This window comes from Penicillium daleae (genome assembly GCF_028827525.1).
Source record: "Penicillium daleae strain IBT 16125 chromosome Unknown utg000005l_segment0_segment0, whole genome shotgun sequence".
Lineage (NCBI taxonomy): Eukaryota > Fungi > Ascomycota > Eurotiomycetes > Eurotiales > Aspergillaceae > Penicillium > Penicillium daleae.
This window is the reverse complement of record NW_026623153.1, coordinates 2,784,371-2,806,319: the sequence shown is the minus strand read 5'-3', so window position 1 is coordinate 2,806,319 and position 21,949 is coordinate 2,784,371. Positions and strand designations below refer to the sequence as shown.

Genomic DNA, 21,949 nt, shown 5'->3' with positions numbered 1-21,949 from the left:
CCTTTGATTAAATAGGAAGGGTAAAATCAATTCGGCTTAGAATTATAAGATAAGAGAAAAGTAAAGTAGGACTAAAGCTTGGTTAATTGTATTGAATCTTGCTTGTATGTCTTAAATATAATTTTTATCTTGGTAGAGAAAGCAGGGTATATTTATAATCAATCTATTATGCAAACTCATCAAACTTGTTTTGTTGTATATAATCGTTTTAGACAAATCTAGATGTATAATGATCTTATGCGGATAGATCTAGATATATAGTAATCTTATGAATGATCTTATGTAGTAGCTGTTTGATTTGTGGTTGCTTTATTGTATAATGTTATTAACCGTAGTAATGATGTAGATCGTATACTATTGTAATATACGTCTTGCTTGATTATACGATGTTATTGACCGTAATGATGATGGTATAGCATAAAGCTTATAGAGATTTAGCTATCTTGTATAGGCCTTATAAATCTAGCTTGATATACTATATGACGGTTTAGGCATCAGGCATCTTGCCCTATATCTCATATATACCTTCTAGTATAATACGATCCTCTAGAGCCTAAAGAGACCTACTCTAACTGAACTAGTTAATTAGTTTATTAACTAATACTAACTAATTATACCTAGTAGACGACTAATTACTTATCTAACCTATTAGGGGTAAGAACCTAATAATAATTAGCTAATTAAACCTAGTCGAAAAAGGAATTATCCTTATAAAGGGCCTTCTAGCTATAGTAATCACGATTTCGATAAGTACCTATACGTTAATCTGCTAGTTAGACTAAAGGGTTAGTTGCTAGACTAGCGAATTATAAAGAACTTTAAGCTTTGATACGAATCTTTACCTTTCTTTAAGTAATTATATAAAGAAGCTATTAGGAAATATTAATTAGACGAAGTAGATTAGCTAGATATTAATAATTCTAGCTAATTAGATCGAAAGCAAGACTATGAGATATTCGGTGTGAGATATAGGGCAAGATGCCTAAATCGTTATATAGCATATCAAGCTAGATTTATAAGGCCTATACAAGATAGCTGAATCTCTATAAGCTTTATGCTATACCATCATCACTACAGTCAATAACATCAAGTAAGACGTATACAATAGTATACGATCTATATCATTACTATAGTTAATAACACGATCTATATCATTACTATAGTCAATAATATCGTATAATCAAGCAACCACCGATCAAATAGCTACTATATAAGATCACTATATATCTAGATCTATCTATATAAGATCATTATACATCATCTAGAACGATCATATACAAGAGACAAGTTAATTATAAATATACCCTGCTTTCTCTACTAAGGATAATAATAATATTCATAATATACAAGTAAGATTCAATACAATCAACTAAGCTTCAGTCCTACTTTACTTTTCTCTTATCTTTATAATTCTAAGCCGAATTAAGCTTATCCTTCCTATTTAATCAAGAGGAAGAAAGATTAATCGATCTTATTTAATCATCTTTAATTTATCTTCCTCTTTACTAACCTACGTAGCATCGCTTACTCACAGGTTATAAGCCCGAATTAATCCTACTTTAATTCGGCTTATACTATTTCTTCAATCTTCTATCTTTAATAAAGAATCCTTTACTTTTAAGAGAAACTTCTCTCTCTTAAAGAGAAACAAAAAGCTCCTCCGACTTCTTATTTTCAAAAATTTATACTCGATTTTTACCGGTCGCGTCTACTTCTCTATACGAAACACTAAGAAATCTCGACTTTCTTAATAAAAACAATCATTTTTCAAATATTCAATCAAGCTTCTTTAACTTAAAATAATTAATAAACATAATATCGATCCTCTTAAAGGAGAAGGAAATTATATTACCTAGTCTATCCGAATCAAGGTAATTCTTAATCAAGAAAGACTAATTAATATAATCTAATATAATTATATAAAGCTTCCTGCTATTCAGTAAGGCTAGATTCCTAATTAATACTAGTCTTATAAAAAAGCAATTACTCTACTACCTAATTAAAGATCGCCTAATTATAGAAATACTATAATTTAGTTAGGAAGAAGATCTAGTAGACCTATAAGATCTACTAGCTCTACTAAGATAGGCTAGAATAAGCTAGTTATTCTATCTAATAAATTTAAAACTATTAATCAGATAAATTAAGACGCTCTATTATTAATCAAGCTATTATATAAAGATAGCCTACTCTTTTAGCTAGGAGATACTATATCGGCCTACTAAGTATAGGTTACCTTAGCTACCTAATATCAGCCGAAAGGATTTACTACCGAATTCCTTGTATTAAAGAGCCTATTTAATAGCTAATTAGGCGATTTCGATAGTATATATAACTATCTTACTAAGATAAGGCGCCTACTAATCAAATTAGTAAGCCTAGGAATCGATTTCCCTAAATAAATCGTATTCGTATAGGTTCTTAATAATCTTGACTAATCGTACGTACTAATTGTTCAAAATATCATTTAATCTCTTCGTAGAGATTCTAATTCCTATACGATTAAATCGTTATTCGCTAATCTTATTAACGAATCGCGCGGTTATATTCAATCGAGCAAGTAAATCTTTATAGCTACTAGCTAAAGCAATCGTTAAAGCAATCGTTAAAGTAATCGTTAAAGCAATCGTTAAAGCAATCGTTAAAGCAATCGTCAAAATAATCGTTAAAACAATTACTAGGCTAATCATAAGCCTAACTATTAGATAAATCACTAATTAAATCGTCAGGCTAATCAAAATCGTCGAATTAGCAAAAAACCGTGGAAAAAACTATCAAATTCTAGTAAATACTATACGCATTATAATATACGAAGCTATATAGTATCAGATTACTAGTATCTATATCCTTCTAGTAGACTAGCTAATTAGATACCTAGAGTAAATTAGCCTAGATCTAATCAAATCGATCATTAAAAGATTAATAAACAAAAGAGGATAATTATAGCGATACTTAATAAGAATAAGCAATCTAACGAGGAAGAAATCCACGTTACTAGTTATATAATAGATTACCCTATAGAAGCTAAATATCAAGAAACCTCGGCTAGTAACCTACTACCTACTAGCCTATTAGCTAATAATCTTACTAATCTTAATAGTGATATCTATTATATACCGATTAGTCGAATTAACTATAATATACCTATAATAGAGGCATAGCTAATTAGGTATAGCCTACTAATCTTTAATGATTAAAACCTAATAAGAGACTACTTAAATCTAAGTAATAAATCTATAGTGAATATACTAAGAAGTCTCTTACTCTACGATAAGTTCTTATATAAAACCGATTAGGTAATTTATCTACCTACCAAAACAAACCAAGAAACTAATTCTGATATCACTATAGAAAGTGTATATAATCTAATAAATTTAGATCTTTCTACTATAAAAGTGATTTTCATTATTAATATAGCTACTACTATATATATAGTATCTAAATTAGATTTGTTTAATAGTGTATATAAAACTAATAAAACTATTATATAGGGAAATATATAAAGATTATCTATCGATCTTACTAGAGATATTATCTTCTAGACGAATACTAATCTAGTCTACAAACTAACTAATATACTCTATATCCTATAATTAGGAATCAATATATTAAGTATATATATACTAAAGAATTCAGTATCTCTATTTAATAGAGAAAAGGCTACTATTTTCGATTAATATCGAAATATTATACTGATTAGGTATAAGCAAGATAATCTATATCGAACTACCCTATATATAATATATATAAAGCTATATAAGGAAGATTCTAGTTAATTAAAATTAAAAGATCTATCTAATATAATCGATCAAGATTAATAGGAAGGAGAGTTGTATTAGAGAGGGTAGAAGAAGAAGCGCGTATTTGCGTTGACGAGTTCTTTATTTGTTAATTTTCTTTGAATAATACCTTTCTAGAGGAAAGAGCCACTTTCGGTTCCTTCCTAATTTGTTCTAGAAAATCTATCTACGGATTTCGACTTTCCTTTATTTACGGTTATAGGTTTAAACCCCGTATATCTCCTTTGTTCTATTTTTGCCCTTCTTTAGTTATATATATGCCCTTTTATGCCTGTATACAATAATCTCGGGTCGAGATCAGATTTAGTAGGAGAGGATAAGATCCCGGGAGCTTTTTCTGCCTTAGGCTCCCTTTTAGTAGGCCTGACCCACTAACCCCTTCCGGCCACTTTCGGTCACGTGAGGCCCCATTTAGTCTCTAGTCACGTAAGGCCCCGTCCGGCCGCGTATGTGTATATAGTCTCTCCTTTACCATACTTAGAAGGGCATGCCCCATCTACCCTTAGGACCACAATATCACGTTTCTTAATAAAGTATCAAGATATCTATATATATCTCTACTTCGATCGAAAGACGAAGCTATTAAGAAATTTACCTTATATAAGCAATTAGTTAAAAACTAGCTTAATAAGAAGATTAAAGAGATATTTACCGATAACGGTACTAAATACGTAAATAATAACTTCTATATATTATTAGGAAGATACGGTATTATACACCGAACTACGCCTATCTATACAAAAGAGCTAATAGCCTAATTAAGCGCATAAACCTAATACTTATAAATAAGATTAGATATTTATTAATCCAATTAGGATTAAAAGAAGATATATAGGGAGAAGCCTTATTAGCTACTATCTATCTATATAATATAACCCTATATAGTGCTCTAGGGTTTAAATCACCCTATAAGATATATCACAAGCGCTTACCTGCTATTAGGTATATAAAGACCTAGGGATCTATTACCTACTATTATACAAACAAAAACCTGCCTAGTAAGCTATCGCCAAGAAAATCTATAGCTATTGTTATTAGCTATAGTGAGCAGAAGCACTATAAGCTATATAACCTAAAGTAGAAGAAGATAGTTTAGTCAAGAGACCCTACTATCTTAGAAGGTAGATTCCTGAAGAATTAATCTAATCTAGCTAATCAAGAGCTAGGAATCAAAGCAATCGAAAATCGATTTACTAAGAAAAGATCTGCTAATTAAGCAGTAAACCTAATCAAAAAGAAGATTGCTAGAAATACTAGTAAATCTACTAGCCTATCTACTAGCAAATTAGCTAGTAAACCTACTAAGCAAACTACTAGTAAGGAAGCTGCTATAGCAGCGGATCTATCTTATAAGATAGAGATCTAAATCCTATCACTAAAATCTACTAAAGATAGCGAAGATATATATACTATATCGGATACGCTACTAGGAGATTTTATAAAGACTATTATCAACGATCAGCCTACTAATTATATATTATCGGCAGTAACTGATAAAGAACCCTCTACCTTTGACTAAGCTATGCAATTAGCTAAAAGGAATAAGTGGTATAGGGCCTGTCAGGACGAAAATCAGAGCCTGATAGATCAGGTAACCTATGAAATTGTTGATATACCCCCTAGTGTAATACCTATTAGGGGTAGATAGGTGTTCAAAAAGAAGCCTATAAAAAATGCTATAGGCATCTAGGCTAATTATATTACAAATGCGAACAAAACGATTCGCTATAAGGCTAGATAGGTTATACAAGGATTTAATCAACGTTTAGGTGTTGATTTCCTAGAAACCTTCTCTACTACTACTAGAACAGAAACCTAGTATATACTATTAATTATCGCGATGAATAAAAAATAGCATACACGCTGTCCACTTAACTGTGTACACAGTACCTAGCTGGTGATACCAACACTACCTATTGTTCAGACGCCAGAACCTCATGCTTCTTTAACAAAACAAGCTTGTCAGAAGGCTTCCCCGGATTTCCGATGGGACCGTGGCTAAGTCTAGGCTGCCTACCGAGATCCTCGGCGGAGGTAAGTTGAGTCAATGGTTGAAATGGAAATCAAGTTCACCTGCAAGTGCTCAAAGGTCCACCCCTCGCATGGTACGAACCTTCATGAAATATAAATCACTGGCAGAAGAGGTAGACGGGCACAGGGAACGCAATCACTAAACAAATCAAAGTTCCGAACATGGCTTAGGCTTATGACGTCAATCCCTTAGTGTGCAGCGCGCGTTCCCAAAGCAAGCCTAGTTTCTGGCCGACTAAATCAGCTAATGATGCCATTTCAGATGGCTTTGGCAGAAATATTATTGTAGCAAGGCAGATACGTCTTTTGAGCAAACGAATAGTATTAAAGTGACTGGGCTGTGGGAGATTAACTCATTTTTATTTTGATCACTAAGGGTCTCGTACTGTGCGACAAATCCAGATTTAGCTTGGGAAAGAGCTTCAGATTTTACCGTATTCGACCAGCAGTTACATACGTTAGAATTCCCAGCAAATTTATGACCTGAAAGATGATTAATTCCTGAGGTTTTGGAAAATAAGATAACGTGTTATTATTATACTGTAGACGCTTACGCTCAGCAGCAGACTTTGCTTTTGGACTTGTACAACCTATTAGAAAGTGGCTTGCTAGTTCGGAAGAAGATAGATTGAATGAAGTCCAAATGAGAGCAAGGCATGCATTCGGGGAGAAGGCAATTCGGGCCCTTAAGCGGCTATCGGGCATTCCAATGCCAAACATGCAGGGTTCGTTTGTCTGCTAGCCAATGCTCATATTGCGGTCGCTCTTGAACGCCGACTTACTGTAACACCTCAGCTTCTTTTGTACGTTGTCCTATTGATATGTTTACCTGCTCGAGACGATCGGCCCTTTGTTCACATGTCAAAAAGGCCTGGAGGCTGGCCTGGGTCCTGGCCCACATTCAAGTCCAATTAGCCACTCATCAGCCACATTTGTGTTCTTCGTTCAGCCTCAAATGACCGTATTTGATCTGTCGATGAAATTATGATAAACAAAAAACTCATAAAAGGCATTGCTATATCAATGGAGCAAAAAAAATGGGGCACGGCATGCCGCTCTGCTGGCCTAATCAACTGTCCCAGACGAAGAATTTCGCTGTGTAGTCTTCGCGACACCTTTGTTTGTTCCGCTGCTTCCACCGTTTGGGAGCAGCGCTCCACTTCCCGAAGTAGCCAATCCGGGCCATTTGCTACAGATACTCTCTGGGGTCCCTCTGCCTTCACCATTTAGGTGCAACAGTCTACTTCACTCTCATTTGAATGCTTTGTTCTCAGTCAAGGTTGAGGGCGTCAGATTTTGACTGGCGGGTAGTGTTTCAATGGATTATGTATCGACATCCAGCTCCCCTATATAGCTCCCGTATCCGGCTCCGCAGTTTCCCATTCTAGCAACGCGTTAGAGTGGGAGACAGTGTCAGGATGAGCAGGACCTATGATTCGTTGCTGTTTAGCTACGCAGATCCTCAACAAATCGATAGCTTTGGTATTTTGACATGTAGATTTCCAGGTGAAAGCAAGATTGGCCATACTTGTTAGTATGTCAGGATGGTCCTCGCCGAGCTTCGTCTTGCGAGTCTCCATCACCTGCACTTGGAGCTGCTCGGCCTCTTTCCACCGGCCCTGGCTCCAATACGTCGACGCAAGATTGGACATAATTGACCTGTGGGCAAGACACAAAGATAGAGGCTGCTAAGGATCAACTCGCGAAGCAGTTGGAGGCCAACCCACCAGTAGCAAGTAGTGCAACGCGGACACTGCTAGATGTCGCAGACAGGGCTTGTTCAAGAATATCGAGCAAATTAGACATGGCCGAGCCCAGGCACATTGGAGATGACTCAAGCGCCTTCACTCGTTCCGGGGCCGGCACTGGCATCGACCCCTTATCGCTCGCATCCTTCCCGGCTATCCCGGAGGCTGTAATTCGCGTGAAACAGCCGGCCACGGAGCCAATAGCGTTCTCTAAATACCTCCTCGAAATAATGGCCAGCTTCATCAATGGCATACCAGTACAAAAGCTGGGAATAACTCCTAATATCGTTTCACTGTTTGCTTCCACTCGCTAATGCTTAATTAAATCCCAGGCAAGTATCCTAGTTACAACGGGCTGTATGATGTATGCCTCATCTTTGACATGCCGACTTCAACACTCAGCTTCGCCGAACCTTTTTTTCCGAATTAGTAGTGTTCGAGTTAGCCTGAGTGAGTGGTGATACGATCTCCACCAGAGCAGTCCATATAGGACTGGCTGACAAGGTAGCCCGCACAGTCGCATTGTTCAACATCAAAGCCCTTGCATTCTCGAGGGCGCATTGGTCCATTTTGGGTTAGGAGTCCCGAATCTCCACTACTGATCACCACCAATAAGGCTCAGTGACGTCATTGCTCTGGCTCTTTCCCCAACGTACGTCGATATTCCAACGTGCTTTAGAGATGGGTTTGGTGGGAAAGTGAAGCTCAAATTAGCATTACCCTGAATAGACAGCTATCCTAAGCAGTTGCTCGTGTCAAAATGGGACTCAGGGAACCGCAGGAAAAGGAGACATGGAAACCGTGAACCCACGGATGTTATTGGAAAACCCCATCAATCAATACCAAGAAATAGAGTCTCAGTGTGTACTGGTCAAGGCGATTTCGAGAATGACTGTAGCTTCGGAATCTCTCAGGAATTATTCTGATACTTGAATTGGAAGATAAGACTTCCTAAGATAAGGCGCTGGCGATCTTGGAATAGTGACGCACAAAGATTGCTCACAGGAGGCAGAGAGAATATTGTGGTGAAGACCCTGGGGGGAGGGAATATCCCGTGAAGAAGCGAAGGAACTCGGGTGTGAGGAGCGCTTAGGCACTGTCATTCTGCGAGACTGAAGTCAAAGCAAAATTGGCCACATCTAGACGATCGGTGGGAGCTGCCTCTTATAGTATATTGAACAAGCGTCTATGAAAATCTAGCTTCATATCGGTAGTTCCGACTCGCCGATCCTTTTACCAGTGGACGGGGCTGGTTAGCCAATTGAGCAAATGCTCCGGCTAAGCTCCGGAGTCTTGACTATGGCCTAAATATCACCCGCCATGTACCGTGTACAAAGTGAAGTGAACAGTGGTAGACTGACGACATATCATTCATGTACTGCATTCCGGAGTCACAGAATAGCTGTCCTATATGGACCAGTAAGAGCTGAATATAAATCACAGCCTACAATACTAGACTGCGAATTAGTATTTCAGTCTAGTAAACCGACTTCACTGAGGGCCAGGGTAAATGATTTTCACACACATACTGTATAATTTGATATTGACATAGCCCATCGCCTGAGGATGCTCAAAGACGTACGGTACTCGAAGTTTTATTGATGCTTCTTACATCTTACCAAGGATATAAATACCCGAAACTGCTCCTAGATTTAATCCTCACGCTCGCTTTCATCTTCGCTTGAGTTTCTTATCTATCTTTCCTTCGTTCCTCTGTCCAAGCGAGTCCTCAACAAACCAACGATGGGTCAATACTGGCTGGTAGCTTGCCCTTCTAAACGCGACTACACTGCAAAAGTATTTGGTAGAAAGTTGTCGGAAATGCTTTTTTCTTCCTGGCCAGACATACTCAGCGACCTTATTAAAGAAGACTGGGCTCGCGCTCCACTTATCTGTATTGGTGATTGCTTGAATCCGAAGGATCTCCCGGACGCAATGCAAGAACACAACCACCCTCTCACCTCCGCAAAACTCAATACAATGTCGAGCGATCTACGGTTTGATATAGTTGAGCGGGAGTTTGGGTTTTGGTCTTACATGGAAGAAAAAAAGGATCAAGCAGAAACGGCCACTCATTCCAGAAATCGAGTGCTGAGAAACTTGACTACCCAGGAATACGTCCTTGAAACCAACCTCAAATCTGGAATAACTATCGGTCATCTCGTTCTTATGCGAATTTGTTGGTCGTCCGACAGTTCGACAAGTATTCAAGGTGGTGCATATCTCGCTCGTGGCGGTTTGGCAGGCCACAAGTTCGATATTGTTGATGCGGGGATGCTTGAAAATTTGAATGCGAGACAATGGCAGGACGTTTCACGGGATGTCTGGGATGAGGTGGAGTTTCTGTGGTCGAACAATTTCGGAGAAGGCTGGGAAACTGAATGGAAGGGTTGACATGTCCGTGGAAATAGCAATGAGAAATTCCATGGGGCTTCATCTGCAAATATCTCAGTGACTGATTTATCTTGTGCGAAATTAATGTATCAATTGGACGGTAGCGTGTCAAGCGGCATGGGTGCCTGAATCACGTGAAAGCAATTGATTCCCATATTATCAGGCAATATTGTTGGGATTAAAACCTCCTCCCTGTTACATAATAGAGCCATATTCCTGCCTCATGTTATCGACCTTCGCTTGAGTATCCACTAGTCGGGTGTTGTAGCTGGCTGTCTTAAAACCGCGAGCCAAGAACATGACGGTGTGCTAAATGCTAACAGGTTTTTGAATAATTGGGCTTTGATGTTAAGCTTTTAAGATTCACTCAACCGTAGTCGCTACCAAAGCTCAATCAGTTTGAATAATAAGCCAGTCGTCTTGGATTTACACGTGCATATCATCTGCATTTACAGATCGTTTGCCGTTTTTATAACACCACGCAGAAAGCGGATCATCATCAATGTACTTACTACGACCTGAACTGTGTAATGTAGCCAGTTCGCAGTTCCACATTTTAGATAGAAAATTTCATGGTTATTTCATAATAAAACCCGTTAGTTATCTTTTCGGAATATGTACTTGAGACCGGACTTACCACAGTTTCCTGTGTACTTGAGCTCCCTCGATCTCGCAGACCTTCCTTTGCTTCAATTCATTGAAAGGACGGAAGGTGATGGAGTCTCATCCACCAGGCCCTGGTGGGAACCAGAAACCTTTCAAAATCTTCCCCAGCCCGTTCGCAGCCTCTCACCCCACCACCCCACCACCGAATCCACCTTGCCGTCTAACCGAACCATCCCACAACGCAACGTGAAGCCCCTCTTCCGCATCTCAACCACCTACTCAACCCTCGCAGCCAGAGCTATCTCATTTCAACGCCAGCTCCTTACTGGTATTACTCCCCATCAACTTGCCCAGAATGGCCTCTACCACCAAGTCCGCACTGGAGTGGGCGACACCGCATGCTGCTTTACCTGTGAGACCGTGGTCCCGCTGAAGGCCATCCAGGAAAACCCCACTGGCGATTTATCGAAAATACACAAAGAAGACTGCTTATGGCAAGTTATTTGCCATGACCTTAGACCATTTCTACCGTGTGCATCTAATCACGCCGGCACGCCCTCTTCCGCAACCCCATCTACTCATATCACCGCTCCCGATTCTAATTCGCGACCCGAACCTTACCCGGCACCAACAGCTCCCACACCAGAAAGCCAAGCGGAACTCGACCTTGAGACTCCTGCCGAGTTACTACCCGCCAGGCTCGAATCAGAACCGCTAGCATCGCTACCAGCCACCTGTCCTCCACGACCCATCCAACCAACCCCGACAACCACCTCTCTCCCCCAATGCCAACCACATACCTACGCCTCTGTTCTCCAGCAACCTACCACATCTTCACCGCAGCCGACGACTAAACCTCAATCTACGCCTCCCAACCCCATACTTACAATCGAAGATCTTCACCGCCGTTTCCATAATAAACCGTCGCCATTCAAGCTTGAGAAAAGCAAAAAGAAACGCCCAAGAACCGCATCCGCCGCCCAATCATTGTCCAGGTTCTTAAATTCAGCACTGCCAGCATTCTCGCGATTTCTAGTGGAGATGCAGCCAGCCGCGGACAACTCTTGGCCGCCTTATCTGGGAACTCATTATAGCCGCGCCATGAGGGCAGCCTAATACCGCAAATGGCAACAAGGCCACGACATGCTTTACCAGGTGAGGCTCCAAGTTCACCGTCCAGAAAGTTTGGAACAATCTCAGGGATCAATCAGCATGTATTTAGAAAGTAGTTGTATCCTGCATATCGCTTTTAACTGCGAGGGGTCGGGGTAAATGACATCAACCAACCAACCAACCGACTGTAGAGGTTTTGTACACCGGAAACTACACCTTCAAACCCCGTACGACCACGACGACGAACCTAGAGACTCACGAGAGCTGATGCATCTGTATTCTACCAAATGAAACGAGTTTAAAGTTTATCAATTGGAATAAGTATCTTTTTCACCTCCAACACAAGTTACTGTACTTTGCAACCCAAGAAAGTGCCACAGATAAGAGACATTGGTGAACGACGATTCATACCCGGCGATGGCGAAGATAAGATCTTTCCGCGTTCTACCTTTCGCCAGAATCGTTCAACTGTTCTGGGCCTAAACAGAAAGCAAAAACATTACCTGTTCATATTCCCGAATTGTCGAGGCCATTAGATCTTATCGAAGCTTGCCGCGCTCATCTTCGTTCCGTACGCTCCAGATTATTCACTTTTAATTTGGCCACGAAGGTTCTCAATCCAACCTCTCAAAGTAATCCCATTGATTTTTGAAACGGCACCCAGAAGCTTACTCTTCAAAATGAAACTTTTGCAATCTCCCATTAGAGAAGAGTGCTTCAGATGTTGGGGAAGGATATCTTTCCACTTGATCAGAACATAGGTCGGCCGTGTAAGAAGTACCTCAGGTTGGAATTCATGACTCGCGTTTTCAGAGTATGGCGCGACTACAGCGACGAATTTTTCGATGTTACTGAAATTGTATTGGTGATGAACCGGACTGCTGTTCATTGGTATGTCAAGTATAGTTTCCTTGCTGCTCGAGACTTCGGGAAGATTCGCAAGCTCGGAAAGTCCCCAATTTTTTGCCTTTCCAATCTTGTAATGATCCGATGAGTCAATTTGGTAGATCCTCCGCTGGTGATTCTTCTTCCAGTTGCTGCTGTACCATGCAACTGGGACACCAACAGGCTCTGTTTTATCTTGGAATCTCATTGGTCTTCCGATGATATCTGTGGGCTTCGTTGATCGCCTATCTGGAGTTTGCGATATTTCCTGATAGCGTTCCTTGCCGTTTTGGCCAACATGATTGCTGGATTTTTGGAGAGGGCCTTCTCGGTCTTCGTTGGTGTTCAAATTGTCTGGTGAAGCTCCTTCAACTAGTTCGAGATCTATCCCGTTGCTTAACTGAAATTTCTCGTCAAATCGGCCAGGGTCAGTAAATCTGTAGTTCATCAAGTCAGAATGAAGCTCTCCAAGCCTTTTTATATCCTCCTTGGATAACGGTTTCGCCTTTGCCAGTGTTCGATATTCCCTCATCCATGCCTCTGCCTGCTCCTCTGTCACTGCATCATCATCTGGTTGGAAGTCGGAATCCGAGAACCCCGAGACGTCTGAGGCTGAAGGCATGATGGGCATTTATCCCACTGCACCATTTGGTGTTGGCTCACATTAAAAGGTAGAAGCTTTAGCCTTTAAATGGTTCAATGGAATCAGACTTCTTAGCTGCGGGAATCCATAAAATGCTGGCCGGGTTTACAAAGCGGGAGAAATACGGGTTCACTCGCAAAAAGGGGCCTCGCTAGTAAATTGGGGAGATTTGAAGATTTGAATGATAGCAAAGAAAAGAATAAGAACGTCAGAATATTCCTCAGAGTTTTTTTGCCGCTCAAAGCAAGCTGAATGGGGTCCGTAAGATGTACGACCGTTGACGTGATGTAGCCTGAGCGCGATCTGATTTCCGCCAAGATTGATATGGCGTCGGGTTATTCATACCCATCGTTAGTCCATTGTGGCCAAAAACATGGACAGACAGTCAGCCTTTGCTCAAAATTTCCCACTGCCATGTGAGGACCTGCTCTGGGAGACTAGACAATCAAGGACAAGCGCGATACGAGACATGGATCACATAAATTTCCTAGGCAAATGGCAGTAGCAAAACAACTTGCACACCAGAGTCTATGCACCCGTAATACACAATTCGCTAAGCTACATGAACATTATGTCCAGTGCATTCCAATACAAGATCATGGTCAAATTTTCGTTTCCCAATGATCTATATAATAGCCTTTATTGTATTCATCACCATATCTCCTAATCTATATTATTGTTTATTGGCAGATTCAAGTCTATCGAGGGTAAGAGTAACAAAGGGTCATGGTATCCATTTTGACCTTATCTGGGCGAATTTGGATCTGTTGCAAATAGACAGCTGATTTAGGACATTCAGCAAGTTGAGTTACTTGAGTAAGTGGTACGTACGTTCTATACTACAAAATGAAGTCCCCCTCCACCCCTTGAATGTGCTCACAGGCCTCTGATCGGAAGTGACAACAGGAAAGGCGACTTTCTCCACATAACAAATTCTTAAATTCTTCAAACTGTACCTGCGCCTTATATATCTCGAAGATTTATTTCTATTCATTTATCAATCGACCTTGGCATTATGCCTGCTCTCAGTGCACTCGTTACCTTCATTGTAGGCCTGATAGCCTTTTCCCAGACAACATTTGCATTCAAAAAGCAAATCCAATTTCGCGACCAGGACTTCACTCTCATCCGAGGCACTACGAGCCACGGCGATCTCCCTACGAGAGATGCTGCTCTTCCACGGTGCTCCTCTTTGGGGTTGAATTATGAATTTCTACAAATCAACGGTCTCCCTGGGGAAGCATGTATAGGATGGGAGTTGTTTCCAAATTGCGGGAATGGATCATGGGATGATCCAGACTGGACCGATATTCAGGATGCAATGGGCGAGATAGTGACTAAAGGTGATCAATTGTCCAGCTCGAACGTAGGAGCGTGGAATGGAACGCTCCTCACAAGGGCATTTTCGGAACGTGATACCAGCTTGTTCAATTTCTTCTTGGCAGAAGTCGACGTGAAGGCGTCTACGATTTACTGGAGTCGTAACAATGACTCTGCCCAAGTTTCCCGTGTTCCTCGTTGCCCCTAGTTGGTGGGACACGAGCCCTTTTGCGTTTGTCATACCAATGCCGAATAGTTTGCTTTGTTATTCTAATATAAGAAGAGTTATGAAATTGTTCATAGTTCGGCAATAAATCCATGTATATATCTAATATTTTTTACTATACGTGTAGCTTGATCAGTTGGAGGCAGGAAAGCTTTCGGTATATCAGTTTCCCTTGCATTATGGGCGTTCAGCCGGCCGCTGATATGTCTGATAGATTTCATCACCACAGCTACGATTACACTATTAACTCTATTAGTTGGTCGCCACATGATAGTCTGGTTTTGATGTCTTCAAAATGTTGACCCAAGCTTGCTCTGATCTCTGGGAGGCATGCTGTACTCGCAGACTGATAAACATCCAAGGAGAAAGTCTGTTTCGTTTTGCAAAATATTCTGCAAATATCTCATCCACTTGTATGGGTATATGAGAAGTTGGATTTATTCGTCACCAGCGACCCCAACCGTGGTCTGTCTTCCAATTGCCCTGCCTCAACGTATAGCATCTGCGATGGGAAATGCCTATCATGCATCTCCGGAAACGGTCTCTTCTCTGGGTTCCTGCAGATCACGATCGGTCATCACAGTCGGAGTCAGGTAATGGGAGCTCTGACTAGTCAGCGCACCGTTTGCTGGATGATGTCATGTAGTTTACGTACCAATTGCGAAGTAAGGAAGGCTCAAAAGCCTGAGGCATCCGCTGACAAAATATGTACCTGACCAGTCTCGCGCATGCGAATACCTACACAAACATCTGCATCACACATCTTGCTATATTCAGATGCCTTTTTCATCATATTCGTCTTGCGACGATACTGTTTTTGGCGCATCAATTTTCTCTTTGAAGATTTATTGCATCCGACAGTTCCTAAAGCAGCCATTGTAGAATGATGGCTTGCTCTTGGGGGGTGTTATGAATATGACAGCACTTGTGAAATGAAAGGCTGAGAGTCGCTTTTAAAGGCTGGTTGAAAGGAGAAGCGCAATTCCTGCAGGTCCTGAAATCTAATGGCGAAAATAATATCCTCCACAAAAAGGCACCGTGATCTTTGTTGTGATTCATGTTAAGAAGACAAAAATGGCACGTTGAACGAACGGGCCTCCAAAAACTGCCGTCACCATATGGGCAATTCATTTTTAATACTGTAAACGAAGCAACGATCTTTTTCTCCAAAAAAAGGTGACAGAATTGAATCAATTTATCGAGATTTCCTTCTTTATCATCTATAATCAGTTGGTGAATATCCTGATCATACACAAGCAGGAAACTGCTTCACTGTTTCAGATTAAATCGCCCTCTGAGCGACACAATGTGTCCAAGGAAGTACTGCAATTAGTTAATGCCACGAGGCAGCCAGTCAAAATCTGACGCCCTCAACCTTGACTGAGAACCAAGCATTCAAATGAGAGTGAAGCAGAGAGGACAGCGTTTAAACAACCTTCTCACCACTTTCTACTATACGACCTCATGTTTAAATTTTAAGAACTTGAATTTTAATTGCTACAATAACACCACCTCCGTTTTTCCACTGTTGAACTTACAATTAGGGGAGGCCTCTGTCTCCAGGACCAGTTCATTTAATCTGATCAGACACTGTTATCAATTAATTGAGAATCAACATTGGCCGTGACAGCTGTCCCTCAGCTAAAGCTATATCGACTAGATCGTCTTAGGCTTTCCACACTTCGTTCATAAAAATATGCTGTGACGAGGAGACATGACAAGGCGGCTAGGCTGAGATGTCCAGCTACCATGAGGCTGGCTGGCATTATTTCCTCTCATCCAGTCACGATACCCTATCCTGAACCTGACATTCAAATTTATACTAACCCGGCTAGGGTTTGCTAGGGCCTTCCGAAGAAGAAAGTCACGTGAATCCAGGCTAAGATAGACAGAGAGGAAGCACCGCTGATTCGTAGTATAACCAATATCTCCCACGAACGAAAGGCAAGGCCAGAGACAAAAGCCCTGGCCAAACACCAAAAAACGCAGCTTCACAACTCGCCCGAGTGTAAATGAGCTAAAAAAGGCGATCAAGCGCCTCGGCTGATTACAGCTATACAGCTATTAGAGAGCATAGTGTGACACCGTCGGCCCCGTTGTTACGACTGTAACGTGCGCCGTGAAGAAGCTATGAATTCTCGCCTTCTTCATTCGATCAGTCCATCTCAATCATTTCCGATGAAGCGCGAACCCGAGGTACTCGAATGTCTTTGCTGTGCAATCGAAGGGGGATGATTGGTATTTTGACACACAGAGAACTCGTTATGTCCCTGCGTCAATTTGCGGAGAGAGACTCCCGGGAGAGATCCAACGTCAAGCCCGAGACTTCGCGAAGGTTCTGCAGAAGGATGAAGACCAATTGAGAAAGATCGTACTCAGACCCTGCAGATGAGGATTCGCAAGCTGTGGTCGGATGGAACTCGTCTCCGGAGAGGAGGCCTCGAAGTTTGGCTTGGAATTAACTTGAATACCGGAACTGTAGCAGCAATCTGTGGGCGTTTGGAGCATTCACCCGCTGGTCTTTCATGATATTTCTTGCGCTTTATTTTCAAGCTTGGATATACGCACGTTTCAAAGAGACACGATGTGGGACATCTAGCTGGCTTAATAGAAACGAGACTCATGCTTTGGCATCTAGAAATGGTCGCGGCATGTATTAATTCCAGTAACTCAGAATCAAGAATGACTTTTGTCTCTACGGTCATTTTTTTGTGGACCAATTGAAGATCGAACTCCCATGTGCGCCATTTCCAAATGACCAAATACAAACTTGAGCGTACGTTAGGTTTGATACATGGAAGAACGATCCTCACTGGCAGGGCCCACTTTCACGGCGGTTCTTTATGTGCCTAACCACAGCTCACTTTGCGCCCGGCAGGTTCTCCTTGATGTAACTGGCAATGTTCGGCCGCTGTTCAAAAGCAACCCTGAATGTGCGAAGCGACTCCGGAAGAGTGGACTAGAGCACGTGAGTGAATTTGTATGCAAAGGGGGTGGGCAATTGGGATGACACATACAGGAAGAGTGCCTGTTCTCTCATCATTATCGATGGCCTGGTAGACCGCGAAGTCGGCGTAGGTGACCTTGTCGCCTAGAAGATACGGGCCCGTGTAATCGTCGTAGTACTCGCCCAAGACCTTGTAACTTTCAGGGACAAATCCGTCTTTGTACGCCTCAGTCTTCTCATCCAGGTTTTTGACCCAACGAGACTAAACAAATATTAGCTCGGAAATGCCAGGCTGGGATGATTGTCACCTACTCTCCAATCAATGTAGATGTCAGCTACGGCGTCAACGAGGTACTTCTCAGCGTTGGTCTCCCCGTCGTATCGACCGAGGTCTCGGGCGAGATAACGCAAAATAGGGAGGTGCTTGTGAGTCACGTAAGCCTAATCTACACGTCTCCACATATAGACAGGGTATAGCAAACTTGAGTGAGTGTCAAGCCGTGTATCTCGAGGATAGGGACTTTTCCAGTCCGAGATTTGCCTTGCGCCTGTAGGTCTTTGCTGACCTTGGCCCACGTGTCGTCGAGTGAATAGCGAACCTCTTTGAATTCAATCCCAGCATCTTGCATGAAAAGCCTTTGGAGAACTGTCAGAAATTTATCGCGAGGGATCGGTACTTCAAGAAAGCTATGCTTCGAAGAATACTAAATATTGCAAGAAGGGGAGCTCACTTGATCACTTCGCCGCGGCCCAGGCGACCAATATTGAAGTAGTGATAGACAACTGGTGATGCTGAAGTCATGATGGGTGCTGCTTGAAGGGCGTTACATTGGTTAAGATTTGTAAAAAGAGATCAATTTTTGAGAGGGATTGAGGAAGAAGCTGTATTATCTACTAATTAACCAGTCTGTCATCCCTCGGGACAGTGTACACAACGGCCTTGTCGCGTCATAGACTTGGATTGGATTTGGAGTTCCGTGGTTGATGCAAGAAGGACTGTTCGGGTTCATTCTCCTGGACCTATCAATAGACTGCTCCGAAGCCTCCACAGTTAATAAGAGGAAAAGGGATGTGATGGATGATGACCTGTCCGAAAGTGGCTACTGGTGTCAGCATCCATGAAGTATCAAACGCCACCAGAAAGCTCGACTGGATTGGCCGCCTAGGTCTCGGCTCCGCCCACCCGGTGCAGAAATAATTCCGAAGACCTAAAGGTCTCCTTAGTGGTTCTCCACCTCTTAAAAGTTCTGACACTTGAAATCAGTTCAGGCGCCGCCATTATTAGGGTTCCTGATTCCGATCGATGATCCTTGAAAATCCCCGTGTAAATACGTCATCATCGATCGGAATCGAAAACGCTAGTCGTGAAGAAAGCCACGGTCACATTGGACTGCTTGTTCTTATAATATTCTTCCACCGGCTGGGCCCACACCAACTCCAAGTTTACTTGTTTCAGTAGAAACCAACAACCATCCGGTGCAATAAACATGGCAGCACTTCAAGGATGGCATCCTGGCGAGCTGGCAATCCAGCGCAAGCTCGGGTTTGCGGATGCCGTCAAGAACTCTTGGACTAGTATGAAAAATTTCATGCCGGAGCAGCACCGGATATTTCACACGTCTCATCTTCCCTTCATCCCGGTCACTACCCTTGACAGAGACGGCCGTCCTTGGGCTTCCGTAGTCGCTGGGCCCAACGGCTCGATCGGGTTCGTTCAAAGCCCAGATGACACGACGCTCTCGATGTACGCTCGGATCTGGGATGGAGACCCCCTCCTCGATACAGTCAAATCCTGGGGCAGCCTAAAGGACGAAAAAGATGCGATCGCGAAAAGATCGCTAACAGCTGGCTTGGGTATTGAATTCTCCACTCGAAGGCGCAACAAATTTGCGGGGCGCATTCAACATGTGGAGCCCGTCACAAAGTCCGATTATCACATTGGCATGACTGTCACAGAGACCACTGGGTAAGTTCTAGTCAAACAACTTCCTCGTGAGTATTCTAGCTGACATACGCGCAGAAATTGTCCCAAGTACATCAACGTTCGCAAATTTGTCCCGTATCCAGAAACCCGACCTGTTGTTGCATACCGAAAGCAGCACCTCTTACCAGATGAAGGACTTCCAGACGAGGTGGTCAAATTCATCCTCGAGGCAGACACCGCATTCATAGCATCGGTATATTACGCAGACGAAGAAAACGCCGATAAGTATCCTTCCCATGCGGGCATGAATGCTCGAGGCGGTTTGCCAGGCTTCATTCGCGTTCGACCCTCCGATGGCCGCACGGTAGTCATTCCAGACTATTCCGGCAACCGATTTGCTTCGAGTTTGGGTAATATTGAGTCCAGCGGATTGGCTGGCTTGACGATCGCTTCTTTCACATCGGGCGATATCCTTTATCTTACCGGAATTGCCGAGAACCACGTGGGCCCGTCTGCACTCAAGATGATGACCAGGCATGCGAGCCTTACAACCTTGGAAGTGACCGGCTATACATTTGTTCGCGATGCTCTTCCTGTCCGGCAGCAGCCTGGGACATCCGTAGAGCGCAGTCCATACAGCCCCAAGGTCAAGTACTTGGTGGAGGAGGCGGGAGCCGATTCAAGTGCCAACGGAGGACATAAAGCTTCTCTTCAAGAGGCGCTGCGACTGTCCGCTGATCTGGCCGTTTTCAAGTTCAAAGTCACCACACGCTCTGGGAGCCCGGAGCTGAAGGTACGACCTGGGCAGGCCATCGCGCTTGATTTCATGGACTGGATCGGGCCACCGCGGTACCAACATATGGCAGATGCAGCACCCGAATCAATTAATGATGATCGAGTCCGTACATGGACAGTCTCGAGCGCCCACGAGAGTATGGGTGTGACATGGTTCGAGCTGACCATGCGCAAAAGGCCCGGCGGCGCAGTAACAGGTGCCTTATTCAACAAATTCAATTCAAATGCGTCAACGCTACCGGGACAAAAAGTTCAATTTGATGGTTCTATTTGTGTGGAGGTGGTGGGCGTCATAGGGGACTTTTTCATGAGCTCTGAGAAGGTCAATGCCTTATGGATAGCTGGAGGTATTGGTATTACGCCATTTCTATCCATGCTTTGCGCGCTAGAGCAGCGTGGTCCAACTGCTGACGGCGACGTGTTAATGGTTCTATCAACAAGGGAGCCTGATATCATGCTTCACCTGATCCAGCCCTCCCTAGCAAAGATGTCCCCGACTGTCAAGTTCAGTGTCGAAATCTTCACGAGGGCACCTATTCCTGAAATAAATGCTCTTAGAGGACTAAATGTGAAGATTACTTTTCACAGAGGACGTGTCGGGTCAGGATTCTGGGACCGCGCGCCAAAGGATAAGGACGTTTTCATCTGTGGCCCCAACGAGTTCGGCGACTCGGCCGTAAAGGGATTTCTAGCTGCAGGGGTGAAGCCATGTCAGATCCACCGCGAAGGCTTCTACTGACCAAGAAAAGTGGTTGTTCAGAGCACTTTCCCGGCGGATGCATTGGCTCTTGTGCTGGATTATGCTACAAGGTACTTGACAAAAGCTGCAGTTTAATTTTTTAGTTGAAGGGTTTACTATCGTTGTGACCACTTAATGCTCTTAATGGCTATATAGGATTGCGCTGAATAGACGGAAATGGAATGGAAGAGACCCTGCCATGCCAGCTCCTCTAGAATTTCTTGACTTTGATGGTTATGGGTGCTTTGAAAGGGTATCAGCTGCGCGCTTGTCGAAATTCAAGTGTCCCTGAACGGCCGCTGGCATGGAAAGTAGCTCGCATAGGTCTTCAAATCTTGCAAGTTTCAGGAAAGATTGACTCCAAGCGTTCCTACAATGTTGAATCGAGACGTAGACGCGCATTTTCTTGGAATTGAGTGAGAAGCTGTCAAATGAACCTATAACTCAGAAGCGTACACCGACAAAGAAGAGTAGCAAATCCACGTCATCTTGCTATCATCATCAATCTGCCTCATCGTTCGCCAGGGTCAATACTTCTACACAGGAGTGACATTGAGCTAAATCCACAACCCGGATAGTATTTGAGCCTTCTCCGGTCCCAAGCAGGAGGGACAAGATCTGCACAGCCTTTGGTTTCCGCGGAAGGAGCAATAAAGACTGCCACAGCTAGCGCAGACTCGCAAGCTCTACTTTAATTCCTCGTTCTTAGCTTTCAACTGGCCCACTCTGGCTGACTTCTCACTCAGTTCACCTAAAAACTTCTCGTTTTGTTCCTTCA

The 21,949-nt window shown here is 42.8% G+C and overlaps 5 protein-coding genes across 5 annotated transcripts; 2 read left to right on the top strand and 3 right to left on the bottom strand.

Annotated features, from left to right (window-relative positions):
• Positions 1-7,526: 7,526 nt before the first annotated feature.
• On the bottom strand, positions 7,527-7,823 carry N7458_005209 (uncharacterized protein; the record flags this gene model as incomplete). Its single annotated transcript, XM_056908591.1, has 1 exon — positions 7,527-7,823. The coding sequence occupies one exon, from the start codon at positions 7,821-7,823 to the stop codon at positions 7,527-7,529; it is 297 nt and encodes a 98-aa protein (XP_056767209.1).
• Positions 7,824-9,322: 1,499 nt separating this feature from the next.
• Positions 9,323-9,973, top strand: N7458_005208 (uncharacterized protein; the record flags this gene model as incomplete). The annotated part of the gene is made up of 1 exon (XM_056908590.1): positions 9,323-9,973. The coding sequence occupies one exon, from the start codon at positions 9,323-9,325 to the stop codon at positions 9,971-9,973; it is 651 nt and encodes a 216-aa protein (XP_056767208.1).
• Positions 9,974-12,275: 2,302 nt separating this feature from the next.
• N7458_005207 (uncharacterized protein) lies at positions 12,276-13,199 on the bottom strand (the record flags this gene model as incomplete). The annotated part of the gene is made up of 1 exon (XM_056908589.1): positions 12,276-13,199. One exon carries the CDS (start codon positions 13,197-13,199, stop codon positions 12,276-12,278), a length of 924 nt encoding a protein of 307 aa, XP_056767207.1.
• Positions 13,200-17,626: 4,427 nt separating this feature from the next.
• Positions 17,627-18,515, bottom strand: N7458_005206 (glutathione S-transferase; the record flags this gene model as incomplete). Its single annotated transcript, XM_056908588.1, has 5 exons — positions 17,627-17,725; positions 17,784-17,975; positions 18,026-18,136; positions 18,196-18,349; positions 18,445-18,515. The coding sequence occupies 5 exons, from the start codon at positions 18,513-18,515 to the stop codon at positions 17,627-17,629; spliced, it is 627 nt and encodes a 208-aa protein (XP_056767206.1).
• Positions 18,516-19,200: 685 nt separating this feature from the next.
• N7458_005205 (uncharacterized protein) lies at positions 19,201-21,171 on the top strand (the record flags this gene model as incomplete). The annotated part of the gene is made up of 2 exons (XM_056908587.1): positions 19,201-19,679; positions 19,734-21,171. The coding sequence occupies 2 exons, from the start codon at positions 19,201-19,203 to the stop codon at positions 21,169-21,171; spliced, it is 1,917 nt and encodes a 638-aa protein (XP_056767205.1).
• Between the last annotated feature and the right edge of the window lie 778 nt (positions 21,172-21,949).